The sequence below is a fragment of the Varroa destructor genome, unplaced genomic scaffold (genome assembly GCF_002443255.2).
Source record: "Varroa destructor unplaced genomic scaffold, Vdes_3.0 BEIS01000001.1, whole genome shotgun sequence".
NCBI classification, from domain to species: domain Eukaryota; kingdom Metazoa; phylum Arthropoda; class Arachnida; order Mesostigmata; family Varroidae; genus Varroa; species Varroa destructor.
The window spans coordinates 18,895,494-18,907,608 of NW_019211454.1; the positions used below are offsets into that span (position 1 = coordinate 18,895,494).

General features: G+C 40.2%; 1 protein-coding gene across 6 annotated transcripts in view; it reads right to left on the reverse strand.

The window, feature by feature from the left end:
- Positions 1-526: 526 nt before the first annotated feature.
- The window catches only part of LOC111248236 (uncharacterized), a 53,057-nt gene continuing 41,468 nt past the window's right edge, over positions 527-12,115 (reverse strand). The window contains exons 4-9 of one of the 6 annotated variants that reach the window (XR_002672709.2): positions 9,807-11,588; positions 9,091-9,529; positions 8,725-8,825; positions 6,184-6,787; positions 4,385-4,505; positions 3,130-3,268 (exon numbers count right to left, since the gene is read on the reverse strand). Coding sequence is in view for 4 of the 6 variants with exons in the window: in XM_022801067.2 (XP_022656802.1) it covers positions 6,377-6,787; positions 8,725-8,825; positions 9,091-9,529; positions 9,807-11,588 (2,733 nt within the window). In the remaining 2 variants the exon portion in view is untranslated. Of the gene's footprint in view, positions 3,269-4,384; positions 4,506-4,682; positions 6,788-7,952; positions 8,517-8,724; positions 8,826-9,090; positions 9,530-9,806; positions 11,589-12,115 lie in introns of those variants that run through there. The other 5 variants (XR_002672544.2, XM_022803257.2, XM_086977746.1 and 2 more) reach the window with 5 other exon arrangements.

Here is a 12,115-nt window from a genome sequence, read left to right on the forward strand (position 1 = left end):
CACGCAGCTTTTACGTCAAAAAATAAATTCGTATTACACAAATGATCTCAGATGTACGTGAGTCCAGCCGGATCAGTTTGACTTTTATGAGAAAAATATTCCTGGTTCAACTGATTAATCTTCCCATATATATTCTACTTTGTGAAAGCTTACAATTACTCGATATTTATGCTAGAAAACTTTCACAGGGACATAGATTAAATAACTCTTCTTAGGAGCAGAGACAAATAGTTTCGGCGCGTCACTGAGAGAATATTTTCAGGTAATTTTTTTAAATTGTTAGTTACGTACCCAGTGAAATTGTCGTATCCAATACATTGACCTGTTGACACCCTATATTGGTATATGAGGTATGATCACTTTTGACAATCACCATACGTCATTAGGTCATACCATGCACCTAAGCCTACTCCTACGAACACATGCAAACCTCTTCTAGATTTGATTACATGATGTAAATTATGACTAACTAGTTCTCACCGTCACTGTCTGGGTTTTCAATAAAGAAAAGAAAAACACGAGGACGTTCTCCGTATTTAATATCAAGATATATTTAATCTAATTTATCCTTTGAAAAGTTTCATCAGCATTAATTCTAACATATTTTTCACCGTCACCGTCGACCTTACTTCGACGATATTTAAACTTTGCCGCCGCTTGTGCCCATGCAGGTTTTAGTAATATTGGCAATATAATAACACGATCGCTCAAAGTGCAGTGGGTGTTCATCACAGATCGCTGTAAAGGTTTAATTTTTATTTCACCGTATTAAATGCATTCTGCGAGCAGTCATCGGCTGCTTCACTCCACGACGGGTAGATCTCGACTTGAGCTATATTCTTCAAGTCTCAGTTCTCACTATGGCTTTACGAAGAACCCGCAAATTTTGCTTCCAGCACTGTAATGAATAAGTATGACCATTAAAAACACTTTCTTAGCCAATAGCCATATCAGCTTCCCAAATGCTGGTGTAGTGCGCATAAGAATTTTAGCGCAAGATCTTTTTTCATACTTTTTTTAAAAATCACTGATCGATGATAGGTTAATATCTTTTAGTAGGGAGGTTCGCGAAATGTTATTTGTTTTAAGGGAATATTTAAAAAATCATTTTGTTTGCTTAACCTAGTCTTCTGTTTGACTGTCCTTCTCTCGTGAAGTACTAGCAAAGTAATCATTGGCCGCAGTGGGCAAGCAACTCTGTGTCACTTACGACGCGGTAAGAAACCATGATAACACTGATCCTTCCCACTGAAGTGGGTCACTGCAGTTTACCGCGGGCTACATAACATGTCCACACAATAGATATATTAATAACAGTATGACGTATTCCCACGTGTACAAGGATTCGCAGAAGGAAATAGAATTATACGAGTTGAACCTATAATTTTGTGCGGACAAATTTAGTGAAAAGGTTTACGTTATATGGCAAAATAGCTTGTATACCATCATATCGTCAGCTATCAAAGAGACATCTTAAATAAGATCTTAATTCTGCCCAGGCACTGTAGTCAGTATCAGCTTAGTTCAAGCACTAAAGCGTTCACTGTTAATCATTTATATTTGAGCATTACGAAGAGGACCAACGGATGCGGGAATCTCGTTCAACCCCACTTTTGCGTCAATTTTATCATCGCCACTTTCAGGCACCACGAGTAACCTCTGTACTCGTGCGATAAGACGCGACTTACTAAAAAAGATACAAGAGTTTTACAGCGCTCCTATCTATAATAGGGCCATTTTCAATATACGTAGCTTATTTTGGTATAGAAAAGCGAACCTTATTATTATTATTATGCTTGGAAACAAGTGGCCTGTGCATTTCCCATAATTATCCCAGTTACTGGGTGTCTTCTAAAAAGTCCTTTGCTTAAAGAATCTAGCTCTTCAGGCATCACCAACGAGATCAGTGAGGTGATTTTCTGCAACCACAACTCAACTATTATGATAATAAAATTAACATTTTCTTCTTCTCTATCCCTTTGTTTATACAACAGTAGGAACATTTTCCTGGAAAACTGCATCTAATCTTTGCTGCAGCTGATTGCCGTTAGAACTTCTTCAGGGTAACATCCTCTTGACTAATTTATTTATTCAAACGCAGATTCTAAAAAAAAACCCCTCCAGTCATTGTCCAAGATGGCGCTGGCCGATCAGAGCAAATTTCAGCTAAATATTATTAACACTAGTTATGGGGGTATACTTTTTATATAGGCATTCTTTTTAGGCTTCGATTTTAGCTAGCTTAGTTCCCAGATTTATGCTATTTTTCTATTTCCAACAAACACGTTCTCTTATGATATTCACAGGTCTGCACGTTATGCAGAAACATCTCAGCCAGTCGGTAGACTTAAATACAATATCTTCTACTTCTTCCTCTCATCGGCACATACATCGCTTCCTTATCTGCCGCCTATGTCGTGTGCTATTCTGTCGATGACAATACAATAACGTAAAACTATCGGTCTTCTTTTTGTAGTGAAACGAATAAGAACGGTTTTTTGTCGTTTCCGGTGGCATTCATCGTGTGTGGGTAAACCCCCTGGACCATCCGCACACAGGTCTTATTGTTAATGCAGTTATTTCTATATATAGAAGTATTTGTAGCGCGTGATGGTTACTATGCGCTATTTCCGCCGCAATTGCTATTGAATGTTCATTGCTCATATTTCATCTAATGCGCAACTTTACGCTACTTCGGTATAGGTGCAGAAACGCTTCTCTAAACTACTAGATGCAACAGCCGCATCTTGTTTTTTTGCCCCGTTGTTTTTCGCCGCTTCCCAGTTAGGAACAAAGGAGAATTTTTTGAAACGCACGCAGTTTACTATAGTTCTATGCTATTACCTGTTTCTCCTGCTAAACAAGCCCTCTCAATGACTGAGAAGCTATAGCTCTTTAGGCCTTCTTATATTACAGCATTATTAAATATTTTTACTAAGTATTATGACATGGTAGTTCCTTGTCGCCATTGTAACTATCTTCCAAGCATCGCATGTGAACAGCAAGCCACAGCACAATGGGCTGCACAGCTTCGTGACGTAGCTTCATCCACATCGTTGAGGGTCACCGAGGCTACGTTCGTTGTGGAAACTTCACATCTAATCGCGCTCGTCGGTGGTGAGGTCGTTAATCGACTTTGACAATGAGGTTGGTCCCTGCCATCTTCCGGAGATGACTCATACAGACCACCCGGTGTCGTTTGCAGGGATAGCTCTGAAGCACTTTTCAGACATGCTTCCATTGATAGTTCAGAGGCACGTGGAGGAGGCTGAAATAAAGCATCATCCGGTAACTAACCTATAATTCACTTTTGGTCCTCAGCTTTCCATATTATAAATTCGTCTTCTCTGATAACAACGAAGATTTGACAAGACTAATACATGCTGCGTGTAGAACGCAAGAGCAATCCTTAGACTTTTTTTGGAATACCTTCTTCAATAGAGTTTTTGAAGAAAAATAAAACACCCGAGCAAAAAGTGGTTGTGCGTAAATTGTGGGTTTTTGTAAGTAAGCGCGGTAGCAAGAACTCGTTTTGTGAAAAATCACTTCACTATACTTAGAATTTATTAAGAGAAATCTTTTTCTAGCATTACTGTAACCATGGAAGAGTGCTGGACACGGATCGAAGATGAAAATTTGAGGCGTAACAAAAGAGAAGCGTATAGGGAATTCAGGTGAGGTCAAGTAAATAGCAAAGTCCATTATTGGTGATAAGCTAAATCGCAAGCTATTTTTTGTTCGCTGTTCGGTAAATTCACCGATACTGAAGGTACCGGGAATAAAGTTTCGAATATGAGTAAATCTTATCGGACTTTTTTAAACAGACGTTATCGGTTAAGTATTGAATCGGAAAAACTAAACTAATAAAAATGCATTTTTAATGGACTATGGTTTATCTCTCCTAGAATATTGAATAGAATAACCACAATCAAGCAGGAACACAAGTAAAGCAATATGGCGAAAATTGGCTTGATTTGGTATTTTCATATCTCTGCCAGATTAGGCAAACTGACACTTGCAAAACCTTCAAGAACTTGTGGGAGTTGATTACAATGGAGAGCAGCTCCTTATAAATAGAAAGGAAACTCGTGATCAAAGCAACGGAAATAACTAGCTCATCGGAAAGGCATTTACCCCCCATATGCCCCAACTATAAACCTCCACCGAAATATCAATTGGCAGGCAAAACTTTGCAACCGTGTTTCGCCAATAGCCATATAGCCCAAAAGAACCTAATCCACAATACCCCATTTAGACCTTATGTGCATAAGATGATTGATGCTACACAATATAGCGCGTTCATGCCGTAGTAGCCATGCAAGGAACGAAAAGAGACGGTGAAAACATCCAGCTTTATATATAAAATGTATTTTATTTTTTTTACCATTCAGTAACGTAAGCCTCGTGTATATCGGATGACAACCAGCTTCGCATATAGAGTCGAGAGGTAAAACAACGACACAGAAGAATCCATTCAAAGTAACAACATCTGTGTAGCAAATAAACTAGGAAATAAACAAATAACGTTCATCAACAAATGACCACAGGTGGATAAAATATATATATATATATATATATATATATATATATATATATATATATATGTATAGTTAAAAAAACAGTACAGGTGACGTGCTGTAAACAGATGATTAAAATAGCTAAAAGTGCTGAATATATGTAGATGTGTTTTACAGATTTAAATGCAGTGGCTTAAACATCAATCGTAATGTAAAGCTGATACAAATTCAATAGAGTCTAATGGGTGTTGAGATTCCCAGCAAAATATAGCACTTAAGCTTAAGATAATTATAAATAAACGGGTAAACTACGTTTCATATACTTAGAAATTCATGCGCAATTTAGCTTGATTTTAGGTTAAAACTGATTAAACGGGTATTACAGTTAGAATTTGTTTTCGGCCGTAAACACTTTGAAGGAAGATGCATCTCGGACGCCTCTCTTATACTTAAATACAAGAGAAAAACATCCTGAAAATTTTTTGGAAAATTTTTACATTTATAAACATGTCTGTATGGTAGCGCAAGGGTGATAAAGAAGCAAATTCAATGACGCAACATCAAGCTATACTATAACTGCATTGAACAGTACATCAAACGTCATGAAACAGACCCTTCACACCTTCAGGTCATCAGAAACGGACTATAGTTGAAGGTACAGAGATCACGTATTGACTACAGTGAGACCCGACAGCTACAGACGCTTTTTACATTCTAAAACGTGGCTAGTGTGCAAGAAGATGCGATGCGCGCCGTACGCCTACAATCGATACCCGTTTCGAACTCTAACAGACAAAAACTAATGAAGTAAAGATAATTTCTAAACTTCTCAATATTTCTTAGGCTTGATTCAAAATTGGATTTCACATGTAGCATCGAGTCGTTTCAATATCCGGCAACACCTCGTCGCGTGATGTTTTTTTTCGTTTGAGTGTACCCATCTAGATCACAGTTGTGTCAGGGTCACCATCATGAATTTGTCAAAAAAAACCCTTTAGCAAGCTAAATGCTTCCATAAACGTCGATTTTCTAACACACAAAGTGACCCTTTGCGTTAATTGATAGCATAAATGGACAACGCGATGTTATGACCAGCGATGTTAAGACCAATCTCATCTGCTTCCAAAAACAAATCCTGGCCTATGTACATCAGCTGTATACATATGACCACCACATGATTTGTGCAGTCATGGCAAATAAAGCGACTTATACCGCATTGGGTCTACGCAGTCGCAAAAATGCCTCATTTAAAAGTGTCTTTCAAGCTAAACTACAACACGTCATTATATCCTTTGACCCGGATTTACGGAAGAATTATTGGCTTTTTCATTTCTTAGTTCAGCATTTTTTGCACTACTGTTGATTTTTTTCGTATATCTATCCCTCTCCTTCATATGTATTGCGTTCTCCAGATAATATAACTAAATTCAGTCATACTGTGACACTATCTAGTAATGTACGGAGCGTTGACACTCGTAGAATTAAAATAGATCTTTTTTCACACTGAGGCCAATCCTGTTTAGTCCTATCCGCATTTGTATGGATATCAACGGGATACAAATAGACCCGATCGGGCGGGCAATCTGTATAAGTACTATTTGTCCGAAAGTATTTGTACATGGATTGTCCTGGGTCCCGTATTCGTTCTGTTCGACAGTATTCTTACCCAATTAATTATCCAAGGTCACCACAACTCTGCAAGACGAACCCATTCCGTTCACCAAGTTATCCTGTGGTAGCGTAACGATAGAAGATGTAGACGTATCAGGCCCATAAAATCGATGGCATTTAGGCACACAATCCGGTCGCGTTCGTCTACCAAGTCTATTCCTACATTTCTTTTCATCAGTTTTGATTCTTTAAAGACTTCGCGCCATTAGTGGCGTAAGCGCCGTACTGAGTTCATGACCGCGTTCGTGAGCCGCGCTAACATCGTTGGTAGAACCGGCCGCTGCTTCGGCAGCTGCTGTTTGTAGAGTTATCCTAGTGGTGACATGGTGCTGGCGGCGTATTTGTTTTCTATGGCCGACCGAACACGACGAACTGCTGGGTCTTGTTGGGCTGGTTAGCGCCCCGAGGCTTTCCTCGTTGTGTCGAACCAGAACACCGAAGAGGTTTTGTGTCTGCGTAAGTGGAAATGGTTTAGAGTCGCTTGTGGAAGACGTGCTTTTTACAGTTGAACCGTGTATGCGCATCTGTTCATGTTGATCGTGGCTGGCAGTGCAGCTGTTAGATGATGATTTACCTCTGTGACGTCGGCGACGTTTCTGCTGAAATTGGTTGAATACGTTGTCAGGGTGTGATTAATTCATAAGGAGGCGTGGACAATTTTGGATAATAAAATTGGTAACATTGGCAACGAGTAAGCACAGTCGCGGTGGTATGCTATCAGATACTTATACAGAGAGAAATGCGTTGTATATGGAAAAATTATGGAACTCCGATATTCATTACGTGTTACGAAAAGGTACATTAGAAGCTTCGTGGAAAACTGCGTTTGGAAATGCAACTTTTATTTTTAAGGACAGTTAATAACGGAGCTCATGCTGTGTATCTAACTATCACTTGTTGGCGTAGTCTGAACGTTCGGATTCTCGCGGAAAATTACCTTTTTTGGCTTTATGGTTAACAAAACCAACCCGTTTTCAAAGCCCAGAATCTGAATATGCATGGCAAAATCATCAACGTGATTTTCTAATTCAGAAACAACGCTGATGCCATACATCCGGCAAAACGAGGGTCTGCACATTTGCTATGTAATGGCAGATAAAATACATTCAATCGCACATGCCCTATTTGTATACAGAGAAATCCATAGTAAATACACTGGTCGTATTGCTCTGCGTTAAGCCATTGCGCCAATCTAGCAACAATGGGTCACTACTATAGTCCATTGTTAGTGGAGGATAAATAACGTTTTCGCCGGTTGCTTTGATAGGTCGAGAAGACGTTAATTACTACGGTCGTTTGCAAGGGAATCGGCGGTTCTTAGTGCAGCTCTTCGGCAGAAACTACACTGGCAGAAGACCCTGTGATTCGAATTGCATTTTAAAGGGTAAAAGCAATTAAGTGTTTTATTGGCTGAAATATTAACAGGACGGAGTTAGGATTAGGGAATAGGTCGGCATCTGGACGTAGATCTTTGTCAACTGTTCACACCACTGCTGGAGGTAATTGAAGGCAATAAGTTGCTGTATGTAGCGGCTGTCGAAAATATAAAACATACGGCGAACTGTCAAATTGCGTTAACAACAAATCGTGCAACAGTGCTGAACCTACCGAGACTTTTTGAATACCGATCTCAATTGTGCCCAGCCAAAATGGTTGATCGATCCTTCGATGACGAGGTTACCATATTTAAATAGATGCACTTCTGCGAAAATTTTCCAGTTAACCGCTAGTGATAGGTTTAATGTTAAATATAACACATCTGCGTCATAGTTTTTTTTTTTTTTTTATATAACTGAAGCAAATTCAGATACAATCAGAATATCACACACGCAAACACAGTAACGCAATTGCACTCCTCGAATAAGTTCGTATCTCTTCCATCTAAAGACCGTTTTTTTCGTCGTCACGATGTAGCGTCCAATGATTTCTTATGTCATGCTTTTCAATGTTATTATATCCGGGCTATCAATGAACACAACATGGGTTTCACTTCTTTTTTTTTTTCAAATTCAAAATGCGAATTCCATTACCTTTGCGTTAGCCTATATATCGTTTATAGAAATTTTATAGGAATTTAGAGTGAATTTAAAAAAAAAAAAGCAACCAGCAACAAAACCGAGAATGCATATATCCAAAGTGGCTTGTATCAGTCCAGGGCAACTTTTTGGTATTATCGGCTTAAAATACTGAATCTAGCTGTTCTTCGTTAATAATATAGTTAATTATTAATGTAGCTCTGCTTTACGGCCGAAATTATTCCTACACAACGTTCATCTACACAGACACGTGCTTTCGTAGAAGTAGCATTTATCGAACGGTGCGTGCCAGCTGTAGCGTACAGAAAGTAAGATGCCCACATTTAGTTCGTCAGCGAAAAGCATAACAGTACACACCGCCGAAAAATTTAAGCAACGAAGTTAAATACACTGGTGTTTATGCCCCAATGAAAAGCTCCAACATGCGCTTGGCTTTTGTTATCGAGGTATAGCAAGTATGAAGCAAATGAAGCAGGGAAGATTTAGTTCGGACACCATACCTTGAAGATAGTTTGTGATTCCTCTCTGAGTAATGGTCCTGCGCTTGTTCGTGACTGCTCTTCCGGTTCGTTCATCTTCACTGGATAAACTGCAATGCCATCTGATAAATACATATTTAATCGTATCCTAATTTCTTCCTTCATAGATACATTTGTTCTTCCTATGGAGAGGAAACTCGGACATATGACGTTATGGTATACTTGTCCTGTTCTAATATATTATAGGAAATCACGAAACTATCAGGAAAACAAGGCTATACGTTAATATACAATATTATTCAAAGTTAAGACTAGCAACATGAATTGCAAACAACGAACACTGATTACATATCTAAAAACAGATTTGGCATATTAAACGATGCCTACCTTGAGCAGAAAAATCTTTCTGCTCCAACTTGGGCTTACTGTAATCGACCGGATCGTTTCTAAGGCTATTAGCGGCCATATTAATTTCAGCCAAGCTTAACTGATCTCTTTTCTCTTTGGACTTCAAGACGGGCTGCTCTTTATTGGACGAAATGGCCTCTATTTCGGCATCTTTTTTCTGGGTAGAAATCCGTTGGTTAGTTCGTTCAACGCGAACTTCTCGTTCTCTTGCAGTAACCACGTCTCGGATTCGCCTTTCAAGTAGATCCGAGCTCATAAAAGAAGCAATTGCCCGTCTCGGTACGATATGAAGGATGACTATAAGAATTGCCACCGACGCGACCAGGAGGGCACAATAGACAAGCAAAAGACGCCACCACAGGGAATCGCGCTCCACTTCCAACATCCGGAGGGTTTCCATGGCTGAGGTAAGCCTCTCCTGAGGTACTCAAAGGATAGACGGTGGGGAAGATCGTGAAATCGTTAGAAAAACACCACCAAGATCAAGTAAATTGCGTAGTGGCCCATCATAGAAGGCCTGGTGCGACGAAGTATAAGAACTACATCCTTGTACTTAATTCACGATATTCAATAATTAAAAAATGTAACCTGACAACCACTTTTATCGACGTAGCAGAACCAGCAAAAACTAAAGTAGAACTAAAAAGATGAAATGCCGATCACAACAGAATGCTTGAATTACATAATTTATTTACCTGCAAGGCTGCAAGTGCTACCTGTTGGTTTTGGTCTCGTTCAGCGGCTTTCTTTGCTTCGGCATTAAGGACGGCTACAGTTTTGTTGAAAGCCGTTTGCATCTCCTCCATTTGTTTACGATACCGCTGACTCAGTTCCTGCAGATAGTCGCTGCTGAGGTTCGTATTCAGCTCGAGTTGCTTGATTCGACTTTCAAACCGACTGAAAAGGTTTTCCTTTGTAGGTGTCGCCAGCCCGTTGCCTATCTGCCCATGGGGCTTCGTCAAGGGAATTACCGGTTGTGACGAGAGGACGATATTGTGCAACTGCTGTTGCTGCTGCGGAGGCAACTTAACTGAAGCTTTCGGAGTAATAGTGGTTGATTCCGTTGTTTCGGGACCGCGTTCGGCCCGTTTTTCCTTGTCTTCAATCAGCGTATTCTGGGTTGAAGGCTGCACCGGAGCTTTACTGTCCGTCCCAGCCTCTACGATCTTTTTCTTTGTCTGTTGATCATCCTGCTGCTCGTTTGGCTGGTGTTGCTGTTTCTGCTGTGCCAATTTGTTATGTTGTTGTGGCTTGCCTTTTTGTTCAGCCTGTTTCTTGTTAAGGTCAGGCGGGATAATGGAGACCAGTATTTGGGTTTTCACATCTTTTGTCGGCTTCGTGGTTCGCGTCGGCGCAATATCAGCCACTGTTGAAGTGATGAACGCTGATGCTGGTGTCATAGATTTGGTCTGGAGTGGTGGATGGGATATCGGTGGCGTATCAGTCGCCATCAGATCAGCCAGCCCCTCTGGATCCTGATACGAACAACTCCTTTCTAATTCCTTGATAAAGGGTTTTCGATGACACTTCATTGATGGCCATAATAGGCCGTCCGACCCACTAAAATTAGTCAGCTCGATGCATCCGTCGAACTCTGATGCAACAGTTGACGGCGATTTTCTTTCGTTATCCGCTACCTTGGACCCAGTGTCCGGACAGTCGGTGCCATTCGAATTGGCAGCGGACCGCGTTGATGAGCTCCCAGAAACAGCTTGACTCACTGAACTAATTATGTTGATCACCGCCTGTTTGGCGCGCGAAACCATGTTTTCACCACTGCCAACATTGCGACCAACGCCACCTGGTGTAGCTACTGGCAGTTCAGCTGCCTGTTCCTTTGACGCCTTTGGTTGTTTCTGCTCAAGCTGAGCAGTAATGTCTTCCGAAACTTTCTCTTCGTAATCGTCAACCATCGAGCTGCCGAACACTCGCACTAAACTCAACGGACAGTAGTACTGGTTGTTTTCGTAAATGCTTTGAAACTCGACTTTGATTGCCTTGCCAAATCCAGGCGCGTCAAGTGGAAAGCTCTGCACAGTCTTGAGTTGAGCCATTTCGAATTTGCCAATCCGAGTCCAGTCTCGCGACTCATCGGGGTCACCCATGTACACGACAAACGCTTTACCAGTCGATGAATACAGCTCGAAGTTGGCCAGCTCTAGATGAGTCGGGTGGATACTCTCGCACAGTTCAACTGTGAACCACATACCCTCTTTCTGTAGTGAATTGCAAGGATTTAGCATATACTCATCCTTGGATTCTAACAAAATCTTGGACGCACTTTCGGCTCCTGGATTAGCCGACAGTAACTTAGCTCCGCACTCCACCGAGGCATAATTACGCCTACCACGTTTGCGTTCTATAGGCTTTATTATTTCTCGTTGTTCAGGCTCCTTGATTTTCGTTTGCGATGGAATCTCTTGAAGTTGCTCTTGTTCAAGACGAATCTTCTTCCACTCGTCGAAGCTCGGCATTGCCTGTAAAAAATAAATTCAATCAAATCAGCCGGTTCGAGTTAAAAATAATTCTGTCAATAGATCATTTTGCCTAGCGGTTTCTATACAGAAAAAAATCAGTGACATTTGCAAATAAAAATAAGTTACTATACCTTTATGTGGAGATAGTCTGAATAATGGCAGATAAGATGAATTGACTTAAAAGACCCTGACTGAAAACTTGAGCCTTTCAAAACTAGTCATGTACACAGACCACGCGACTATTTTGGCACTGACCATAAACGACGCCGTAGTACATTGTTCTTACCGCAGTTGTCAGCCATTCACTCCGAGTATTTCGTTATTATTTTAATATTTTTAAATTATTTGATTAGGGCGGAAGGTAGCCCTAAATATATATATATATACATATCATAATGATGGAATCGACATTATATAATGTCGATTCCATCATTCTATGAAGAAATTGCTTACATTTATCGGTTTCGGTCAGGTTTTCAAATAGTAAATAGAAATTGTAAAAAAGAAAAAGCAAACTAACCATTCTA